This window comes from Ixodes scapularis, unplaced genomic scaffold, assembly GCF_016920785.2.
Source record: "Ixodes scapularis isolate PalLabHiFi unplaced genomic scaffold, ASM1692078v2 PGA_scaffold4__175_contigs__length_147842914, whole genome shotgun sequence".
Classification (NCBI taxonomy): Eukaryota; Metazoa; Arthropoda; class Arachnida; order Ixodida; family Ixodidae; genus Ixodes; species Ixodes scapularis.
The window spans coordinates 94,573,501-94,594,910 of NW_024609879.1; the positions used below are offsets into that span (position 1 = coordinate 94,573,501).

The 21,410-nt window shown below is 50.4% G+C and overlaps 1 protein-coding gene across 1 annotated transcript in view; it reads left to right on the forward strand.

Moving 5' to 3' along the window:
* The window catches only part of LOC120836731 (aldehyde dehydrogenase family 16 member A1-like), a 63,999-nt gene that overhangs the window by 1,614 nt on the left and 40,975 nt on the right, over positions 1 to 21,410 (forward strand). The window contains exons 2-11 of the mRNA XM_042293642.1: positions 3,274 to 3,503; positions 3,910 to 4,088; positions 5,799 to 5,958; positions 7,418 to 7,676; positions 9,009 to 9,200; positions 9,568 to 9,657; positions 15,184 to 15,426; positions 16,732 to 16,868; positions 18,188 to 18,355; positions 19,392 to 19,635. Coding sequence (XP_042149576.1) covers positions 3,274 to 3,503; positions 3,910 to 4,088; positions 5,799 to 5,958; positions 7,418 to 7,676; positions 9,009 to 9,200; positions 9,568 to 9,657; positions 15,184 to 15,426; positions 16,732 to 16,868; positions 18,188 to 18,355; positions 19,392 to 19,635 — 1,902 coding nt within the window. The remainder of the gene's footprint in view (positions 1 to 3,273; positions 3,504 to 3,909; positions 4,089 to 5,798; positions 5,959 to 7,417; positions 7,677 to 9,008; positions 9,201 to 9,567; positions 9,658 to 15,183; positions 15,427 to 16,731; positions 16,869 to 18,187; positions 18,356 to 19,391; positions 19,636 to 21,410) is intronic.

Here is a 21,410-nt window from a genome sequence, read left to right on the forward strand (position 1 = left end):
GGGGCCTACCCACTACCCTTTCAGTCAAAGCCAATCAGAGCTCAGTGTCATTTTGACATCACCGCAACATTTGCACAAGAAGCAGACGACCTGCTACTTGCATACTGTAACTAAAATTTCCGTTTCTTGAGCCGAATTTTAACCACAGCGACCTACAGATGCCAGCAATCATTTCCTGTACAATTAACCGCCCTACCAACTGAGCTATGGACGGGACGAATTTCAGGGAATAGACCCTTCCCGGAATTGAGTCTGGCCACTTTGGTCACTATCATCATCTGAAAAGTGGCATATGTGCTATACTAATGGCGGCCTTTTGTTTACTGATAAAGGAAGAAGTTGAAGATGCTCCTAAGCAGATGATTCGAGGTCTTTACATTCTAGACATTAGCGCGATGTGAAGCAGGAATTGAATGCAAGGGCTGAGTAAGCGTTCATTTCTAACTCGGGCCCAGTAAATCTGTTAGTATCGCACACTCGGCTTCAAAGCCCCTTGATGTGTAGAACTTTATCAAGGCGTTCTGACTGGTTGCATCTTTTTCGCCATCGCCACTGAAAGAGGTTGAAAAAGAGCTGTACAGTGAAGCGCACATTCTCATTTACTGTTGACTTGCGAAAGTGACGGTGCCCCATAAAATACTGCAGATGACAGGTTCATTGCCGCCATCAGTACGGTAAAAGTTAAACTGCCATTTGAGTCACCAGATGGCACTGAATTCTGAAAGGGTCTATTGAAGGCAGTATACCTTCTTTTTACTTCTACTTTTGATAATGTTTGGGCATTTCGTGAGCCTTGAGTGCACTATCGAGTATGAATGAACTGCGAACAGCGTGGCCTGTGATACACTCTGCGCAACCTAGATGCAACTAGGAGCTGATAAAAGTATGAGGTGGAAAGGGGCTGTTAGGGTGTGGGCCTACTTCGGCGTGCATACCCCCTATTCTCCACCCTTCGCAGTTTTATCTGCTCCTAGTTGCCTCTAGGTTGCGCAGCAGGTGTCCTAGGCCACGCTGTTCGCATTTCATTGATCCCTGATAGCACACGCGACGCCATAGCACAGCAAGAAGCGGCGAGTGGATGCTGGGGACCGGGTGTTCAAAAGAGACGCACCGTCATTTTCACCGACTATAGAAGGTGTTAGGTATAATAATACCACCTAGAAAGCCTGCGCCTTTCATCCCCAAACGTCATCACCAGTAGGTTCATGCTGTGCCACCTGTCTTGCGTCAACATCGTCGAGGGCACTTCTTGCAGCATCTCGCAACAAGCGCAACTCTAGCGTGCGGCAATGCCAAGACGGAAGCCGCTTTACGATGGCCCTGGTTGAGCTTCAGCGTGTCTTGGGGCTGGTCAGGGATCCACTAGAAATGACCTCCTTGCAGGCCTTGTCCCCTGGATGGCATAGGCAGTAGTCGACACTCCACTGTGCATGCATGCCTTGTGGCTAGACCTCAAAGTCTGTAGTGGATACCAAAAACGCATTATGGATGAGACAGGCGATCGGAATCAAGAGAACTGGAAAGGGTGCAAAAATTTTCGAAATCGTGTTAAGGAAACGGTGCAGAAAACACGACGGCCCCACAATTATGGCGATTTACACGAGCAGCAAGCTGCCGGCGCTGTGACGCGCATTGCACGCACGCATAAAAGCTCTGAAACTTTTGTACCATCTATGCTAACAGTTTTCAAGCTTGTGGCCGTCACGGACACCTTGACCCACTGGGAGGTAATTTGCGGACCCCCGCTGTATTCTGCATTAGAGGTCTCGCGCGATGGCATAGGAGAGCTTTTTAACGCGATAGCCTTAAGGAGCTCGTGTCGGAGAAAGTCCAGCGTCGGTGTGACCAAGAAATCCCATAATGCATCGCATGCAGCCACGTGTGCCGTCACACTTGGCTGTGACGTCATGACCTTATCAACTTGCTAAATTTGGAGGAAAAATTTAGCAGAAAATTTTTTGCTAACTTTAACGGGTCGAAAAGTTCATGACGTCACAGTCACATGTGACGTCACTTATCACGTGGCATGACGTCGTGTAACGCTACCGACTAGACCATGCACACGCGCTAGCACCGCTGGGGAACGTGCACGGGTTTATATGAGAAGGCTTTGCAAACGGGGTTTGATAACGCTACGGCGTTCCACCTTTAAAGCAAAGCTTAAGCGTCCCCCAAGTTGTTTTTTTTAGAACGGTTTTTTGACTTGGCGCAGACCCCCGCAAACGCTCTCGAATACCCTCGGGGGTCCACAAACCGCAATATGAGAACCACCGATCTATACATCCTACACTACCCACATCCGAGGCACATCGCAAAGTTTTGGGGGGTGGCTGATAAATTTCGTCCTAAAACTCCAAGGAATGGAACCCCAACGTTGCTGTTGCGGCTAACATTTTGTAAAGATGAAGCTGTCCAAAGGCTAAACAATGGTGTCTTTTTGCTTTAAATGCAATACGACGAGGTTCTCTTTCAATACCTCTGGTGAATGCGCGACCATTCACGCTTGATTGCTTCCAAATCCCGTTTCCCCTCGCTCGACCAAGCAGAGACCGCCGGGTCCATTCCTGCACCATACTGTCCCTTTTTCGTCGCACTCTGGCCTCGACGAGGTTTGTGTCAAGTTTTGAGAATTATCTCCTATTACTAAAACTCCACTTTGGGCGAGTTGCTCGTTCCTACCTCCTACGCTAGAGCGCACAAAGCCGACGTGCAATTTGTGCTTCGTTCCTTGCGCAGAAGGAGTGGTTTGCTCTCCTACCCTTTGTGGAAGAGACTTCATAGGGCAGACTTGTTGTCGTCTTAACGATCAACTTAGTGAACGCAACAATGTTATCAAAGGGAATTCTGGATATCTTGGGTTTTTTGCGGGGATTGCGGTTGTATGGCACATCTAACCAACTGCAGCGTACGGGACGGGAATATGAATCGAATCACTTGGAGATGATAGAAGTCGAAAATATAGAGCGACGAAATGATCAGTATGTTGGCGCTTGTCTCTAACTTTGTCGGGGAAGGAGTTACACTACTTAGCCACAAGTTCGAAAAGACAGTAGTGGAGATATTGAGTCGTTCCTGTTAACGCAATGAAGATAATGAGGAAATCAAAAAACGGAATTGTTAGTCAGCACTTCCCTTTCTCTGTGCCCGTGCAAATGCTTGTCGGCTTTTGTGTGCCGTTACGTGGGAGCATGGCAGTTGTGGTCAGGCCAAGGAGGTCGGGCACGGCCGGGGTCCCCTGGAGAGAGGTGCGAGCAAGGCCGTTGTTTGTTCCAGGCATGGATCAGGAGTCATGGCGGAAAGTTCGCCAGATATGTGGGTGGGAAGTTTGTGACCGCCGCCTCGGACAGTCCCCGGGAGGTAAAGGACCCTGTGACCGGTGCCCGTCTGGCCCTGGTCGACCTGGCTTCCGCCGCGGACGTCTGCGCTGCCTTCGCCACGGCCAGAGAGGCTCAAGCCTCTTGGGCCAGGTTGGGAGCTTACGAGCGATCCAATTGTCTTTATAGGTATGTTTCACTTTTGCACCAAACTCTTAGTGGGATACTTGATTTTGCAGCTCTTGTTGCCCATCATAGAGCTGCTGTGGAGGGAAGCATTGCACACTAAAAGCACCAAAAGATGGGAACAGAGTAAAGATGGACAACAACGCGAGGCACCTCGTGCCAATTTTTACTCTGTCCCCGTCTTCTAGTGCGTAATGAAACAAACCAACCAACCAACCGTCAAACTCTGCGAGCGCCCACAACTTTGGGGGCTGACTCGCCGGAATGCTGTCAAGCGTGCCACTCCCGAAGTCCCAGCATTAGTAAATATTTGGTGACTGTGGCGCTCTCTAATTGCAATGAGCGACTGGAGAAGGGTAGCCGACATTTTTTCGTGGTAGCCTCCACCTCAAATCAACTGGCCTTGCAGCATGGCCCGCAGCATGGACAAGCACACGGCCCTCCTGGCGCTGGTGGAGAGCCTGCAATCTGGCAAGACGCTGAGCGAGGCCCGAACCCGAGACATGGCGTACCTCACGCAGAGCCTCTTCGTCTGTGCCAGCTGGCTCGTGCGCCTCAAGGACTCCCTTCCCTGCTCCCGACCGCGAGGCGAGGGACACCACATTTTGCTTTGCCGCTTAGATGTGCCAAATCTGATGCCACTAACAAATTTTCCTATCGCGATGCGTGGAAAAGATGTCCCGCGTAATACAGTGATGTCTCGTTAGCATAAACACCTCCGTTCTCCCACGAAAGCCTTCATAATATGAGTTGTCCATAATAACGAGGCAAAAATGCGCGCATTTGCCTAGTTTGTTTCCCAGAATATGTCTATATTGCCGGGTATCCGTATTAGCGGGGTTCCCATTAATGAGACGTGACAATTCTGCCGACAAATGAACCGGTCGTTGCCTCGCAAACTGGCGAGAAGGAAAATGAATGTCTCATGCTGACGGTCAAAGGTCATGTCCGTTTTTGGCCGTATCAATCTAGAATGTTTCGCACCCTTCCTTTTTAGAGGTTAAAAATGAAAGACACTTACAACTCCCTGTTACGCCGAATTGGAGCGCAGCTCTTGTGGAGGAGGAGGAGAGAGTATGCCCCTCTTCCTCAGTCATACCCTCTCCTCCTCTGCTCCTCTCTTGAGGTATTTCGATTTTGCGATACACCATACTAAACAATCTGAGAAAGGTATATATATATATATATATATATTTTGTGGTATTCTCGTGCACCGCTTGTCCGGAGAAAGGAAATATAGTTCTCGCATCTGGAAGCTCCACGCTGTCAAAGTTCTGCCGGTGCCAGGAAACAAGACAGCAGGAGCAAGGCGGGAGAACAAGACAGGCTTATGAGTCAACACTTTGACAAAGCACGTGCTACTCTTCATGTCACCCTACTTGTTGTCGGCTCTGTCGAAGACTGCTTGGCGTTTTTGATTTCCTCAGCATTAGTCTTCAGCTTGCTCCCCCAAGATAACACAGCAGAACAGCCAGTGCACGTCCCTCGGGACCAATGAGATGTTTTCCTGCATGAGTGGTATGAAGTTCTTTTTTGTCTTGCACAAAATATTTGGTGAGTGTCGTAGGCGAGAGATACAGACCTAACACTAGCAAGCCGTTGTCAACCTTGGCGGCACACAATTTACCAACTTCATCTGACGTGCCACAGAGATCGATAGGCAGCACAGATCCATACCCATGTAGATGGCCACTTGGATAATGAGCACACCACGTTTTCATACGTTCCTCCGTGTGATTTATGAATGGTGATATCACTTGCCTGCACAACGGGTAGCTGGCATCTCCCCTCCTCCTCTTCTTCTTGTCCCTACTCATCTACTCCTCCTCCTCACCTCCTCCTTCCTCCTCCCCTCCTCCTCCATCCTCCTCTCATCCTCTATCCTCCTCCCTTTCCTCTCTCCCTCTTCCTCCTCCCTCCCACGAGGTGCATTATGGGAAACTTCCCATAATGCAATGCGCGGGTCACGAGTGAGGCCTGCACGGTGCATAATGGAACGTTTTTCATAATTCAACGCGGAGTTATGCCGACGCCACCCAAGCCGCCAACGGGCAAATAAGAGCCGCGCTCAAAAACTTAGACTATTCTTAATACGTAATGACGTAACATTTGATTCCGATGCGCAAACGCTTCATAATCGATGTTGTTTTCGGCAGTCGCATTCGGTCACCACTGTCAGGTGCTACCGCCGTAATACCATCCAGCTTTCGTTTTTTCCGGACCTCGCGAGCGTTCGCGTGGGCATGTTACGCACTTTGCCTCGCGAGTCTAGAAGGTGTCGACATTTTGTCCCTCCAGGTGTTGTGGGAGTGGTGGTGGACGACCCCAGCGCCGTCGCCGCTGCAGCCGCCTGGCGCGTGGTTGAGGTTCTGGCGACGGGATGCGCGGTGGTGCTTCTGGTGCGCCCGGAGTTCTGCCTCTCCGCGCTGGCCTTTGCGGAGGTCCTCGCTTCTGTGGGGTGAGTGCCCACCTCAGGCCGACCAGCGAGCCTCGCGGTAGAAACATTTGCCCGGCACCGCTGCAATCCCTGGAACGCTTCTCCAACCGAGCTCTCTTTGCATCCTCAAAAGGGTGCCTCCACATATTCTTCGGCATCCACGAGTAGGGATGCTGCAACGACGCTCGCATTTGCTCGAATGTTCTGGCGCAACTTCTCCTTCCAACCGCCGGGATCCAACAGTACGGTGCTCCGGCTCCTGCGACGTGTTGCCACTTGGGGACCACTCTGGATGCACGGCGGGAGAGGACACTAACCACACCGGTTGAAGGCATGTTCCGGGCACCGCAGCACCGCCGGGCTGCGTTACAGAGTCGACCGTCTCTCTCCGAGCACTCGCGCACCCGACCCCCGTTTTCTCAAGGGTTGCTAAGAAGTCGCAGAACGTGGGATTGAAGCGTTGATAAACTCGCACTTCCACGGCGAACGGAGGAAAAAATTCAATTCGACGTGGTAATGCATTTATTAGACCCTCGCATCCAAAGGTTGAGTTTTTGGATGCTCGATACGGGGCAAGGGGCTCGGTACAGGCAACGGCCGCAGAGGACTCTTTTGACGGCCAGTGTTGGACGGGTCCGGTGGCATCCCCCGGCCCGATCAAAGAGCCTCTTCCGAAAACGCGAGCCGATGCCCGCCCTCCCCTCTGTCAAAATTTGTCCCGAACCAGAAGCTGAAGTAAAAATATGCTTCCTTCTGCTAAGAGTCGCAAACGACGCACGTCACAACGTTGCGTCTTCCTCGGTACCCTCGCAGCGTATTAAATGAAACAGAACACAGCTCAGGTGATCCTTTGCCGGACGAAGTGCGGTCAATGGAATGGATGGCAAATGGGGGGGGGGGGCATGGCGAGCGCAGCGTAAACGGCAGCCGGGTGCCTTCGCACTCAAGCGACGCTTGGCGAAGGTGCTACGAAGGCGGCTGCGCACCTATATGCCGCTTCGTGCATTTACGACTGCTTCGACCCAATGGGATAAAAACCTAATTTTAGGCCTTTCTTGACTGCCTTCGACCGTCTATGCGGCGATTGTAAGCGGTCGTGAGTGCATGAACCGGTTTTAAGAGTGGCAGGCACACTTCTCTTCTCTCTCGTGCTACTCGCGACGGTAGACCTACGGAAACGACGCCTAAGGCTCTCGCAGTTCCCTAATCCCCACACTTTCTCCCGCACGATTATCTCTTTGGGAGTGCCACCTGTTTCGAATCGGTCGGTTTTACCGCGTGTGTTCCCCTTCTCCCAGACAGCAATGGCAGAGAAAAGAGAATGAGAGGGCCTGCGAAATAAACCTTTGGTTCTGCGCCGCCTGTTAGATAGGGGAGGGGAAAACAGTGGGAGGCGAGCGAATGTGGGAAGCGCACAAAGCCCGACATGTGTAGGCGGGGCGGCACATCTCGGAGGTGGACCTTCTCCATTTTTCTGCAGCCTTCCTAGAGGACTGTTCAATGTCCTCCCGGTGCCGGAAAACGCCGTTGGTGAGCTCCTTCGCGGCGCCGCAGCAGACGCGGTGTTTTTCATCGGACGCGCACGGACGGGCTTCCTGGTGAGGCAGGCCCTGGCTGGGTGCAGGACCTCCTTTTCGAGCTTCCACGCCGGCAGACAGGTCGCGGTGGTCCTCGAAGGGGCCGACCTGCACAGCGCCGCCTGCGGCATCTCCGAGGCGTTTGCCCGCAGCTGCGGCAAGGTACGTGCGTACGACTTTGCGGTCGGTGGATTTTGTCGGGGCTGCAACGAAGCCGACTTCTCGGTCTCAAAGTAGTTGCGCGCATCGAAGGTAGAAGTATGGCACCTGGGGTGCGTCTCCGATTGGTGCGTTTAACGCGTCCAAGAAAGTGCTTCCTCAATTTCCACATGAGGACATTGTGTCCCTGCCGGTATCGCAGCGGCGGAAGTGGCGGACATTCGTTGCGCTGTGGATCGCCCCCGGGCTTGATGGTCCATGGAAGCTTCGGAAGTTGGAGCGGCACAACGATGATGACGCTCGCATTTTCTCGTGCTTTTTGCCAGAGTTTCTGCGACCGACCGCCAGGATGATGACATCCGACGACCGGACTCTCCAATTTTTGGAGGTCGTTTGTTGGCACTTCGAGACTGCTTCCATCGTCCCTGCGTCGAACGACAAACACTCCGGACAGAGATGCATTCGAGGCATTGGAGGAGAAGCGACGATATCTCGCGTTAAATAGCCAGACATTAAATATGGCACCCCACCATCAGATAGGGTCAGAAACGGTATCGAGAGAGCGCCGTTTTACGATAATTATTAGATATTCTATAAAGACTGGGAAACGGGCACTTTTTTAAAAGGAGCATGCAATAGGACGGGCTTTGCCACCTTGCACCGGAGTGCTGAAGAAGCAGCTAACGAAGAGGAGCATCTTGGTTAGCCGGGCGGGCTGGGAAGTCTGGGGTGGGCGCTCGACGGGTCCTTCGCTCATAGTCGGCAACAGGTTAATGGATTGGGGGATGCTCATCTCTCCACTTTTCACTTCAGCCGGCCTTCTTCATTTACTCTGCTAAAGTGGGGAGAGGTGGGTGAAGCTTCCCCCGAACTCTTAACTTGTTGTCGACCATGGCTTTCGAAGGTTTGGAACGTAGCGGGTGGGCGCCCAATGTGAAACGGGCGCACGTTCGGTATTTAATGGCATTTCTTATACTTAACCTTATCATCCAGTTTATAACGCTCTGCGTTCGTTTGGGCAGTTAACCGGTCGTGAAGCAACCCCATTTGCCCAGCCCGTGTTTTCGAAGCAGCAATTTGGGTGTTTGTATTACACGCCTACATCACACTTGGGTTGAAATAGACTCAAATGCATCTCCGTGCAACATTTTATATCGCGTTTTGGCTCGTGCTCTTCCCTAGGAAATGTAATAGTTTTCCCACACTCACAATCACGAGGGATAGCGATCCTCGAGTCATATTCTGCCCCACTCTATGGCCAGGCCGTCCTACTTTTGCGCGCACTCGCGGCGGTGCAGAGAACGGGTCACGCAGTGCTTTCCCTTTCCTTTCCAGGGCGAAGCCTCGGGACTTCACGTCTTTGTGCAGGAGTCTGTCCACGGGACGTTCTCAACGCTCCTCACTGAACGGTTCTCTCGGCTCAGGGCAGGCCTGCCCAACGACAAGACGGCAGATCTAAGCTGCTTTTCTCCGCTTCCCTGCGAACCTTACTCCGGGGCCGACATCGGCAAAATGCCTGGAGCTGTGGTAACCAGACTGATTCCTTGTCATACTTGTGCACGGGGAATGTTTTTCGGGGAGGAATGTGCGTGATGTCGCTAATCGGTGGGACTTCCTCCCCGATTCGGGAACTCGCACGAATGGCAGGGTAGAAAAACGGATGCGTACATGAAACGGTGAAACGGTGGTACGCAGTTATAGCAGCAGTGCTGTTAGATGCGAATATAACCTAATAGCTTCTTGGGGAAAAGAACCTAACAAGAAATCGCACAAATGGGTGGGCACCTTCCCCACATTCGGGAGAGAGTTAAGAACAGGGGGTGCGCTTAGAAGCGCGTCGATTAGGCAGATGCAAAGCCTCTCGCAATGGCTCATTTCTTTTTTATATACGCAGACCGCGGACGTCTCCGGCATTGCGGCAAAATGTCCGACGGTGCCTGTGCTGGTTCCGGACGTGGCCCCGTCTTCCACCGTTGTGGATGCCGTGAGTTTTGCCCGTTTCATCCCGACCTCCCCGTTCGGGGACGAACGCATCGAAGCCGCAGAGTGCCTTCAGAAATGAAATACGCTCGTCTCAAGCCCATTGTGAAAACTCATTAGACATCGACGGTAGATTAGTTTTTAAGAATATTATTCGTGCAAAATAGTTTTATCGTCAAAATGCCTCAGAGACTGGCGTATTTGCTGTTGGACTTCTCGTAATCTCAATCGGAAAGCTAAAAGAAAGTTTGTATGCAGTCACGGATTAGCTCAGTGGCATTCCACGACCTGTTTCCCCCCGGCCGTCCAAAGGGAGCTCTCGCATCTTCCCTTAATCATAGCGTGGTGCCGGGAAACCATCCGAATCCATGGGGGCCCGCATAAGAAAGCGGGGTTCGGACACCCGGCACCCGCGAGCTCGAGGTGCGCGAGACGCCCGAGCGGCGTCCGAGGTGGAAAGCTCTTACCGGCAGTGGGACAGCTTAAGCTCCTCTCCGCTGCTGCCGCCTTGTTGGTCACTATAGTTTGCCTTCTGCCCGTAGTGAAAGTGTTGACTGCTTTTTCACGGATTCCCAAAGTTTTGTTTATTTCGCCGTCCACGCATTTTCCCATAAATTTAGCAAGGAAATTGACATCTCGCGATGCCAGGTCGTGCAAGCTAGTATACGCCAATTTATTTTCTCTTTTAAATTTAGCGGGGAGCCTCGCGTCGCAGGACCTATAGACGAATTTGTTTTTCCCGCTAAATTTAGCGGGGATACGGATATCAGTAAGAGTTCTTCGTCGCTTCCTGAAATGACTGTTCGATGTCTTCTAAACAAATTTAAACAATCACTTTTTAAATACCGCATTCCACGCATTACAGGTCTTTGGAGATGAAGGTCATCTCCACTTTCTTTGTCCACCTCCGTTCTACCCGGCGACGCAGTACTTGCACGTCGTGTCGGACGGTGGCGACTCCTTGCAGCTCAAAACTCTTCGCCGGGTGCTTAAGGACGGGAGCAAGATCCCGAGACGTCGGCGGTTTCCGGAGAGAGAATGAGAATGACGAAAAGAAAGCAGATGACTTGTTTGGTGCATTAGTTTTGTCGTGAGGAGTCCAAGTTATTCGAGCGCTCGTCGACTTTGCTCATTTTCGTACAATGCCCGACGTAGGTGTTTTTCACCGAGTAAGTACAAAATAAAGCTAAGAAAACAATGAGCACGGACCTCACAAGCGATGTTGTCCCGCTTCGCTTTAGAGCGTCGCTGGCGATTCCGGACCTATCGGGGCAACCAACCGGACCGCCGACGTCCGTGTCCATGCCCCGCCTTCCTAGAGTGGCCGCAATGCGTGGGAGCTTCCCCCTAGATTGTTGTAGCAAATACCTCGGGGACCAATACTGGAAACTTCCTCAGCGCAAGGGCGAAAACCGATCGCGGCACTCCTGGCGAGTCTGGAGTCTTCACTAGCGGACAAACTCCTTGGAATGCATTGGCTTTGCCTATTTAAGCTCGAGGGAACCAACAAAAAAGCGTCGCAACATTGTTTTCTTTTTGCTTTGATTGGTAAGAACTGCCATTTCGTGAGTGAAGGTTGCGTTCTTTCCGTAAAAAATGTTTCTTTGCTTTTAAGGTGCAGTTTTTCTTTTTAGCCAAGAAAACATTGTGATGTCAGCGTTTATAAAAGGCGTGAAAAACAGATATCTATCTTCTTGCTTTTGTTTTTAAATACTTGAATATCTAAAACTCTCAAAACTTGGATGTTTCAACTCTAGTGTCCCTATCAATCAATACGTCTTGCCTCTTCTGTTGACATTAATTACCATTGTCACAAATACCCCGCTCATACCTATCTCGTCGAAAAGACAGCCTGACTAATCCTGCAGACAATTGCCAACTATAAAAGGGAAATTTCGTGGAAAACCTATTTCAATATATTCGCTACCGCAATGTCAATATGGTGCGTGGAGATGATTGTGCACATAAGATCTCAGGTCATTACCGAAATGTGTTTACACATGCACTTCATGGACTAAAAGTGGAGTTACTCAGTGTTTGTTTCTAATTTCACTGTAAGGCGCCAAGCCACGGCGTCTTTTCTTCCTACTGCCTTTCTGCTTGTTTTTCTTTCTTTTTTTTTTTCTGTCTCTCTTTGCACAGTCTCCGAGGTATTTGCGTTAGAACCATTGGGCCGTTTATTTTTATTAATGCTTCGTTTTTTTATTCGCAATCACTGTTTCTTTTTGTTTGGGATGGAGCCTCCAAAATGCCTCTTCTGTTTTCAGTTGTGCTTGATTCTTACTAGTCAAATGTTCGTAAAGTGTTTGTATGGTGATTCTTTTTGTCACTTTTGTAGTGTCATGGTTACCGTATTTACACGATTGTAAATCGACTCAATTGCAAGTCAACCCCTTCACATTGCACATCAGAAGAAAATAAAATTTTTAGAGGCACATTTTATGGCGAACACGTGAGAACGGCAGAGTATCTTACGAGAGCCCAACTTCCAGCACACGACTGACGCTTTCTGGTGTGCTTTGGCTGCGCTTACACGCACAAGGCGCACGAGATGCGCAGGCGTTATCGAAGCTAGAAAGCTCACGCTGAAGGCAGGACAGCTGAAGCTGCTCCCTGTCGTTCTCACGCTGTCTGTACAATTTGTCCGCACTGGTGATATCAGTCCCGTCGTTGTCACTGCTACGTCTCAAAGCATGTCGTTGGCGTTGCCCAACAAAATCTCGCACTCTTCGCAAATGACAGCATCAACCGCATTTTCCGCGCTTGCTCGGTGATCGCGTTGTACGTCACGGGCATCACGGGTGGGGACTGATCGTGCACTTTTGCAACGTATGTTCCAAGCCTGACCTCTAACTCTGGAATGCATCCCCACCTATGCAGACTTTGGCCCGCAAAAGCCTCTTCATTTGCGGTCACGCTTAAGATTCCGCACCATCGCAGACTTTACTGGAGCACAACCCACTCTGGCGGGTGTAACTTGCATCCAGCAACACAGTCGTTTGATGCTTCTGGATGAAGAATGCCCATAAACAAAGCACCAAAAACCTAAACTGCCCAGATCACGCATGTCAATACAAAAAAATGTAGTTGGTGCTCTGGCATGATCTTGAGACTCTATCAAATGATGTGCGACCTTGAATCGTGCGAAAAACTGAAAAAAAGCCGCAGGCCGCAAGATTGTTCCATTGGCCACTCCGTATTGGTTCTTACAAGTGCCACCACCCTTGGGGATCAAGTGCGCCGTGCTTTGCTCAGCACCGTACGTTCGAGCTAATTTGGAAATAGCTATCAATAATACTTGTTCACACAAATTAAAATTGGCGCGGATTCAAAGCTGATAATGTCGGCTCGCTTTATAGGACAGTTAATGCTTTCGCATTAAAAAGAAACAACAAAAACATTTCTAATGTGAGTGCACAGTGTAGCACAATGCTACAGGTACAGCTGGCTGAACTCAAAGCCAGTCGAGGTGTTGTGGATAATGCGATTGTTCTTTTTTTGTCGGTAATAGAATGCTTTGGTTCGGTTATAGGTCGACCCCCCCAGTTCAGATTTTCAAAAATTGAAAAATGGGTGGACCTGCAATTGGATAAATACGATACATGCGTGCGTGTTTGTGAGCACATCTGCTACCAATCGGCTTCTGCTAGCTAGTAGCCTCTTTGGTGATATCCACCAGTGTTGCGGAGTTGCCACTCCGGAGTTGGAATGATTCTGGGATCATTCCGCATTTTCGCGACCCTGGAATGGAATGGCGGCAACGTTGAGGGTAGTGGAATGGGAATGGAATTAGATGCCTTTTGCCCGGAATGGAATGGGGGGCCCCAATTTTTATTTTATTTTTATTTCATTTTCTTTTTTTTTTTTTTGGGGGGGGGGGGGGGGGGGCGAGTGGTACGTTCAGCTAAACCGAGCCAGTCAGCGAGTCAGTTGCTCAGAAAAAAAAAATAAGCGGGAAACTGCTAGCCCGCGTGGAGCCATAACACTTGTATGTGAAAAAAATGCAATAAAAAAAAAAAAAACAAGCGTTAGATTAAAGACCAGAGGGGGGAGGGGTGGCGATGGTGCTTTTCACGGACGGGCAGGTTACGGGCTTCACTAGTGTTACACGAGAGGGAGAGCGAAACAAGAAATTATGCACCAAGCAAAAGAAACAAAGGGAGCGGCGAAGAAAGAAACCGCCATGCATGGCTCCTCATCGTCCTTCTTGTCTTAATTTTTTTTTTTTTTTTTGTGACGGCACGGAGAATGCATAGGCGCGCAGAGACTGGGGGGGGGGGGCGACTCATAGCTCGCAGAGCTCTGGTAACTCGTTGACTCGTAGGCCTCCGAAAGATGATCAGTTATTGTTTTCTTCTAGTTCGAAGCGCGTTTAGCAGGTGGACCAACCCTGCTGCTTTCCACGTTCATTCGCGCGCACTCTTTTGAAGTGCAAAATCTCGGTTTGCTTCGGCATTAAAACAAAGCGAGATTCACTTCTCTCTTCTCTAATGCTTTCCTCCGCCGCTTGTGTTTTTATACTGTATTTTTACGTGTAAGTCCGCCTGTTACATGGTTTTTGTTCCGATGCTTGTTTTCTCTGTTATATGTTTTACATTCAAGTGGATTAGGGTTACAAGCAAGCTAGCGGAATCCCGTTCATTTCCTTTGACTTAGTCTCTGCATACCTTGTTTCACCTTGCGATGGACCGCTGTGGGCGCTTCGAGTCACCCCAGGCAATCCAGCACCATGAGCTTAGTAAGATCAGTGCTTTTTTTGAGGCATTTAGCATTTCTTTGCAAATGTCTATGCATTTGATAATGTCAGCTTATGCTGCTTATGCCGGAAATATTGCACAATGTAGCTGTCAAGTGCCAATTTTTACGTTTAGGAATTAGAGGAATGGAATGGAACAATTCAGCCATTCCAGGAGTGGGAATGGGCCCGGTGTCCCCATTCCTAGGAGTTGAAAGGAATTGAATTATCGAAAACTATAATTCCCGGAATGGAATTGGAATGGAATGGGAGGGTGCCCATTCTGCAACACTGATATCCACTAAGCCAGCTGGCGTGCTGACTTTGAAGTTCGGGCACCTTTTTGCGATCACCTATTCCGAGAAGTCGACGTGACAAGGCTGTCACATCGTAGCTCTTGCATTGTAAGTAAGTTTCGAGGACATTGTTCTAATGGGTAGAGCCTTCTTTCTGGTTTTCAGACATGAAGCAGTCATACGTAATATTCTGAAGGGCTTCGGGCCTACTTTATAAATAAACAATTGTCTGTTTCTACGCACACTATAATTTGATAGTCGTTGCGGTTGCAATCAGTAGGTATCGCCGCGCAACAGCGTGGAACGTAATTAATTGTTCGGGCTCTCTTGATGGGGAGAACGTCGTGGAGCCTACACTTTTCCATCGCGTCATCCGCTTGCGAAGACTCGGGTCCACGTTTGCCGCCGCTTGTACAAGTTCTCGGAGGAGTTTTCGGCATTGGTCGAAACCACGTCGTATGTGATAGTACCACCTCTCGGCGCTTCTCTTGACCACCAGGTGGGTCTCCCCGTGCTGCTGGTGACGCGGTTCCGGACCTCGAAGGAGGCGGTCTCCCTCGTCAACTGCGTCCAGGGCCGCACGGGCGTCTGCCTCTGGACCGAGAACCTGGCCTGCGCCCTGGAGCTGGCCGCGCAGTTCCGAGTGGCCTCAGTCTTCGTCAACATGCCACCCACACTCGACCCGGCCGCCGAGTTTGGGGGCGTAGGAGTCTCTGGCGTGGGAAGGGTCGGGGGCCGGCAGGTGAGACTCTCTTGGGGTCGGGTTTGCCATGTCCATAACGCGTCTCCGACCGGCGCGTCCGGCGTCGTTCCGCCCAGACATTTGAAGTGCCCTCCAAACGGCAACGAGCGACGTTACAGAAGATATAGCGTCGTGCCGCCGGACGTAGCGACCCTGCTGTCGAACGTCGAAGTTACGGCAAATAGCTCGAGAAAGTCTGAGCGTCGCGGTCGTCTCGACTTCCGGCTCCCAGCTGCCGGTGCTTTTGTCGGCCGTCCAACTGGAGGGCCACCTGCAGCGGGTCGGGCGTCTGCGACGTCCGGCGCCGCCGCGGCGTACATCCTCGGGTTAAAATCGAGGAACCTCTTCTTAGGACGTGGTAAACGCGCTGGTCGGAGACCTGTTCTTTTGTTGGCTAGGCAACTAAAGGCCCACGAAAAGAAATTCGGGGAAACTTTGGGAATGTGAGTATCTCTCGAGAGTTTTCACCCCAAGCCTTGGTTGTCGGGAGTCTCGGGAAATTCAATTTTGCTCGCGGGTTTCGGTCTTCTAAAATGTGCCATGGATGCCATCTCGTTGCACCAGACCGAGAGAGGGTTACAGCATGAAGAGAGTCCGCTCGGTGTTGCGGTTCCACGCGTTGCAGCTCACGCAGCACCGCTCGAGGGACCGGCATGTACGAAAACGATTTCAGTCGCTCGTAAAAGGCGGCCCTGTTTCGGTTTCGTGCACCGAAATTGGAGCCAAATACCATGTACGATCCGGTTACGCAAGCTCTGAATTACGCTACCATCTGCGGCGTTGCATCTGCAGTAATTCGGCTATACAAAAGTATGGCGGGTTTCTTTGCACACCTTTCGTCGCACGCTCGCTTTTTAATAAACACTTTTAGAATTATACGGCGCAAAAAAATTAAACGGCGACGCATTCGACTAATTCTGAACATAAATTTGCAAAGAGTTGAATTTTCAAAATAATTGCCCATTTTTTATTTTTGCCAAGGCGTGAGAAGACATGTCCTTTTTTTTCCGGTGGGGGAAATTTCTAGTAATTTTTACGTCGGTCTCGCCCGTAGGACGGAGTGCAGTAAATAAATTAAGGTAGTATATTGTAGCGCATATTCGGGATTCTTAAAGATCAATAGCGACGGTCGAAAGATTCTTGCTTTAACGGCCGTGGGAGGACGAGACACTTACAAGAACATCCCGAAGCAACGACGCCACCCGCAGTCTTTTTGACATACCAAGGATCGCAGTGACGTTCATACGCTTTCGAAAACAAGCTTTCGACGTCGACTCAAGGCGTCTCCCCGAACGGTGCACGCAGGGGCTGCTCACGTTCCTGAAACCAGCCTGGTCGACCGAGAGGGCGGTCGTCGGTCCTGAACCGGATTGGAGCAACTTTGGAAGCGAGACCCAGCCCGGCCGTGTCCTGCCGGCCGCCTGCCCTGCGGGAGCTCAGGGGTAAGGACACTGGCGCGGTAGGAACACATGCCTACTTGGGCCACGGTCCCACCGCTCGAACATCATGCAAAAGACGTTCGCTGCGGACACGACGACGGTGTTACCTGCGGACAGGCCTAAAGCGCGCTCGAAGCATGTTTGCTTGGTGCGTGCTTGTCTGCGGACAGTTTTTACACGACCAGTGGAACTGTCGTGTGAGGAGCAGACTGGTCTGCAAACTGCCTACGGCACATTAACGGCGTGACCGTGGCTAAGGCTAGTGCTATAGTTGGTGACAGGTAAAGAGTAGAGTGGAAGCTCTTCTCTCCCTTTTGGCAGAGCTGTAGACTTCTCCTATATTCGCTCTGTTAAACTGGAAAGAAAAGCTTCCACTCTTCACCTGTTCCCAACTATGACAGTCTACGCTACAAAGTTGTATGGGACCGAATGTAGCAATTAAATGACGAGGTGCGGGGAATGTTTCTGTGCATAAAATTATATTTTTGTCTGTACTTTAAGCAGAGCGTTTCACATGCCCAAAGACCGGCGCAGGTTGCTCTTTTGTGTCCAAAGTTGTTGACGAAAGCGAAAAATGCGAACGCGCTAGTGAATTGTAACGAAAGAACCCGAGACTGGGAGCAGCCGGAAAAGTGGATCAGCGTACGCGCCATCTCGAAACTCGGCTACCCTTTTCATTTGTCGGCGTCACGTTTAAACGATCGTCCACCTTCCTCGAAAGTTACCGACCTCCTCGCAAAAAGATGACGATCTCGGAATTTTATTGTATTGAAGTGGTCACGCTTTTAAATTCTATGTCGCTGTTTCCTAATTTGCTACGCTCGGCCTTTCTCGGGAAATAAGGTGTCGCGCGTTGTCCGTAAACGGTGCGGGTTGAAACCGAGGAAATGCTACACGGGGTGGACATTTGGGGGCCGAAGTCCCAGCTCAATGGGGAAGTGCTCGACGGTGGACTAAGAAAAGCAAACGGAGAATCGGGGCACGGACGAGCCAACGAATGTTAGTCGTAGCGAGACCCCTGGATGGGGTAAGCAGAAGACGACTCCCACGCGAAAAGGCTCCATCGCGGTTGAAAGTTTATTTCGCCCGAAAGTGCTTAAATAGGAAATGCCACAAAGAGAAAGAATGTTAGAAAAGAAAAAAAGAAGCAATCACCCTCCTTCCCGCACTAGCATTTGCTTTCATCTCTCTGTGGCATTCTCTTTCTTTGTGTCCTATCCTGTTGCACCCTTTTTGAGCAAAAATTTTTGGCCGTGTACTAGAGACTTTTTTTGCTTCGTATTTTGCTCACCTGCAGTCTCGGGGTTACTGGCTTCTTGCAGGGAGGCCGAGACCTTCGAGCTGTTCTATGCGGGGCAGCGGAAGAAACCGGAGTCTAGCACCTCGTACCCGGTGCACAATTCGGAAGGAAGGGTGGTCGGCTTCGCCCCGGAAGCCGGCAGGAAAGACGTCCGGAATGCGGTCGAGGCTGCCGTGGCCGGATTCAAGAGGTGAGTGACCTGGGAAAGCATTTGCATTATACGTCTCTGCACAAACCTTCTTTTTCTCAACGAAGACCAGTAGCGGAACTAGTGCTTAGGACCAAGTTTTAAGATGTTTCTATAAACAAAGGCTACCCACCTTATAACCCATACCTAACATTGTGGCAGTGGGTGTCCTGCACTTCTCCCTAAGAGAATGCCACCGTGCAATCACCAAAATTTTGAGGTATTGCTTGGACCAGACCAGATACTTCCACCGAGCTACATAATGGCCGGACGGCTGAAATGCAACTGGCCTGTTAAAGTGATGGCACCAAGGGCGACAAAAGTTAGCAGTTGTGTGGCGTTGCTAATGGCAGTGTGCTTTCCTTTTCAAATTAAGCCACATATTTTTAGGCACGAAGCTCCTTAGGGTCTAGCCTTGTCCGGCGTCCGTGCTCACATCGATTGCCATCCCATCTGTCTTCTGAAAAAAAAGAAAAATGTTTGCGCAGTCGACAGGATTGGAACCTGTACGGGGAGACACCAGTGGATTTCTAGTCCACCGCCTTAACCATTTGGCCACGACTGCGGGACGAGTAGGGGGCTCTGAGATGTGGTAGTAACTCAAAAGCTGGGGTTTCTGTCGTGGATGAAATGTTGCATGTAGCGACGTCTATACAGGATAGGGTGCTGCAGTCAAATGCGTATATAATCGCGTTAAACTTTGCATGCATTGGCTCAATGTTCATAGACGAGAGGGCACTGCGGTCAAATGCGTATATAACCACGTTCCATACCACACATTCTCTTTCTGACTTGGATCGTTGCGCTCAATTCATACTAAATCGAAACATTTATATTTGCAAACTTTTTCATTTGATTTACAGTCAAATTTCATATCATTCATATTCGATACGCAGTGAGAAACGTTATATTTTCGCACCTTTACGGCGAACCAATTGCACGGTGATTTCTTAAGTAGTGTTGTTCTTGTCGTCACATCTCGGTTGTTTTTAGGACGAGCGGGACGTCTAAAGGTATCCGATGTTCTCTCTGACCGCAGCTGGTCGACGCGAGAGGCCCCCAGCAGAGCTCGGGTGCTGTACCGCGTGGCAGAGAACCTGTCCCTCCGCGCCAAGGAGTTTGCCTCCCGCCTCGGCACCCTGGAGGGACTGCCGGCCGACGAGTGCGACGTGGCCGTGAGCACCTGCATCCGACGCCTCTTCTACTGGGCCGCAACGTGCTACAAGGGCATGGGCTCTGTGAGGGTGAGACACCACTCAATTTCTTACCAAGGATACACTACCGTGTCTGCAACACGTCTCCGATCTGTGCATTTGCCGTGTTCGTAAAATCAGTCCCTCGATTCCCGCCCCACGATGTCGTAGGGGCGCCACGCCGACTTTGGCCGTCGTCCCGGCAGTGTCACGGTGGCGGACGTAGCAGGCGCTGTTTGGGTCGGTCGCTCTCCGGTTCAACAGTCCGCTTTGGCGGTCGGTAGTTGCAGCAACAACGGCGACAGACGCTCACTCCTCTGCCACTTTTCGCCGTGAATCCTAGCGCCAACCGTCGGGACCACGACATCCGGCAGCGCCACACTCCGGCGTTTGCGACTTGATTCGTTGCCACTTCAGGATTTCTTTCGACGTATGGGCGGTACGGGACGCCAAACACGCTGATCGAGACGCTTTTTAGGCACCTTAGTTTTACTTCATTGTTTCGTGTTGATAGGTTCGAGTTAGGCACGTGCAAATAGTGAATTTCGAGTTTGAAACGAATAGTGACTTTGGTTGAATATTTTAACGCCGAATGTGTTTTATCGACCGATTTTCGCGGAGACCTGTAACATTTCGAGCGTAACGTTTGACAGTAACGAGAAACCAAAAGCGTTACGCCTGTAGGGAACTGTATAAAAATACTTCAGTATTTTTATACGGTTCCCCCCCTCCCCCCCCTTTCTCGCAGCGGGCCACGAGAATGGGGGGGGGGGGGGGGTTGAGAGAGAGAGTCGCGGTGGACCATGCCAGAGCAAGGGAAGGGGGGGGAGGGAGAGAGAGGGAGGGAGGGAGGGAGGGGAGGGGAGGGGAGGGGAGGGGAGGGGAGGGAGGGGAGGGGAGGGGGAAGGGGTCGCAGCGGGCTACCACCCTGAGTGCCGCTGACCATAGTCACGCCTGATAAAGACAGGAAAAGCACTACATTTTACATTCTGGAGCGCATGGAAAGCTAAAGCTTGTACACATATTGCTCAGGCTGTAATGTTGGCATTTTCATTGTATTTTATTACATTCGGGCAAGGTGTAAGCTGTCTCCGGATTGTTAGCAATAGAACAAGTGGAAGCATTCTAACTCTGGGTTGCTAAAAAAAACTCCTGCTGATGGCTGATAATCTTCTCCTTCAAGGGCTTGCCACAAAGCGCATGCTGACAGCAAACATTCGGCGTGTGATTTTACACCGTCACAATTCTTGACAGAAAACAATGTTTATCAACGCAAGCGGCCACATGTGAACATTCTATGTTGATTCTGGCACACGTGAAAAGTACTTTAGATTTTTCTACACCTGAATCATTGTGTAAACTATAAATCAAACTTAATATTGATAAACAAGCGTGTGGTCACGTGAAAAGTAGTTGGCACTGCGCATATGCAGAAGGCAAGCTCTGTTTCACCACAAGTGCGAGCGAAGTGGAAACTACACATGCACAAGCATGCTGCCTTGAAAAACTCTTTAACTGCACAAACGCGTACGCTTGTCAGGGGTCCATATTGTTTCGTTGAAACACGGTTTGTCGACAAGTTTTCATGGACACAAGTTTCATTGACATATTTCATCGACACTGGGATGTTTCGTGGAAACTTGTTTTGTAAACACATGCAACTGCGACATTTCGTTGACAACGTATTCATTTTTGCTACATGTATTGGATTGAATTACTGGCTTCGTTTGGTTTACTGGAACTGAAGCGAACTCACTCGGGCGGCTCCGATGGGGCAAAAACGAATTCACAAGCCCTAATCCTGGGCCTGTCAACACTCCCCGCTACGCATGGAAACCCTTCACTTTGCTCGAGAAAACTTTAAT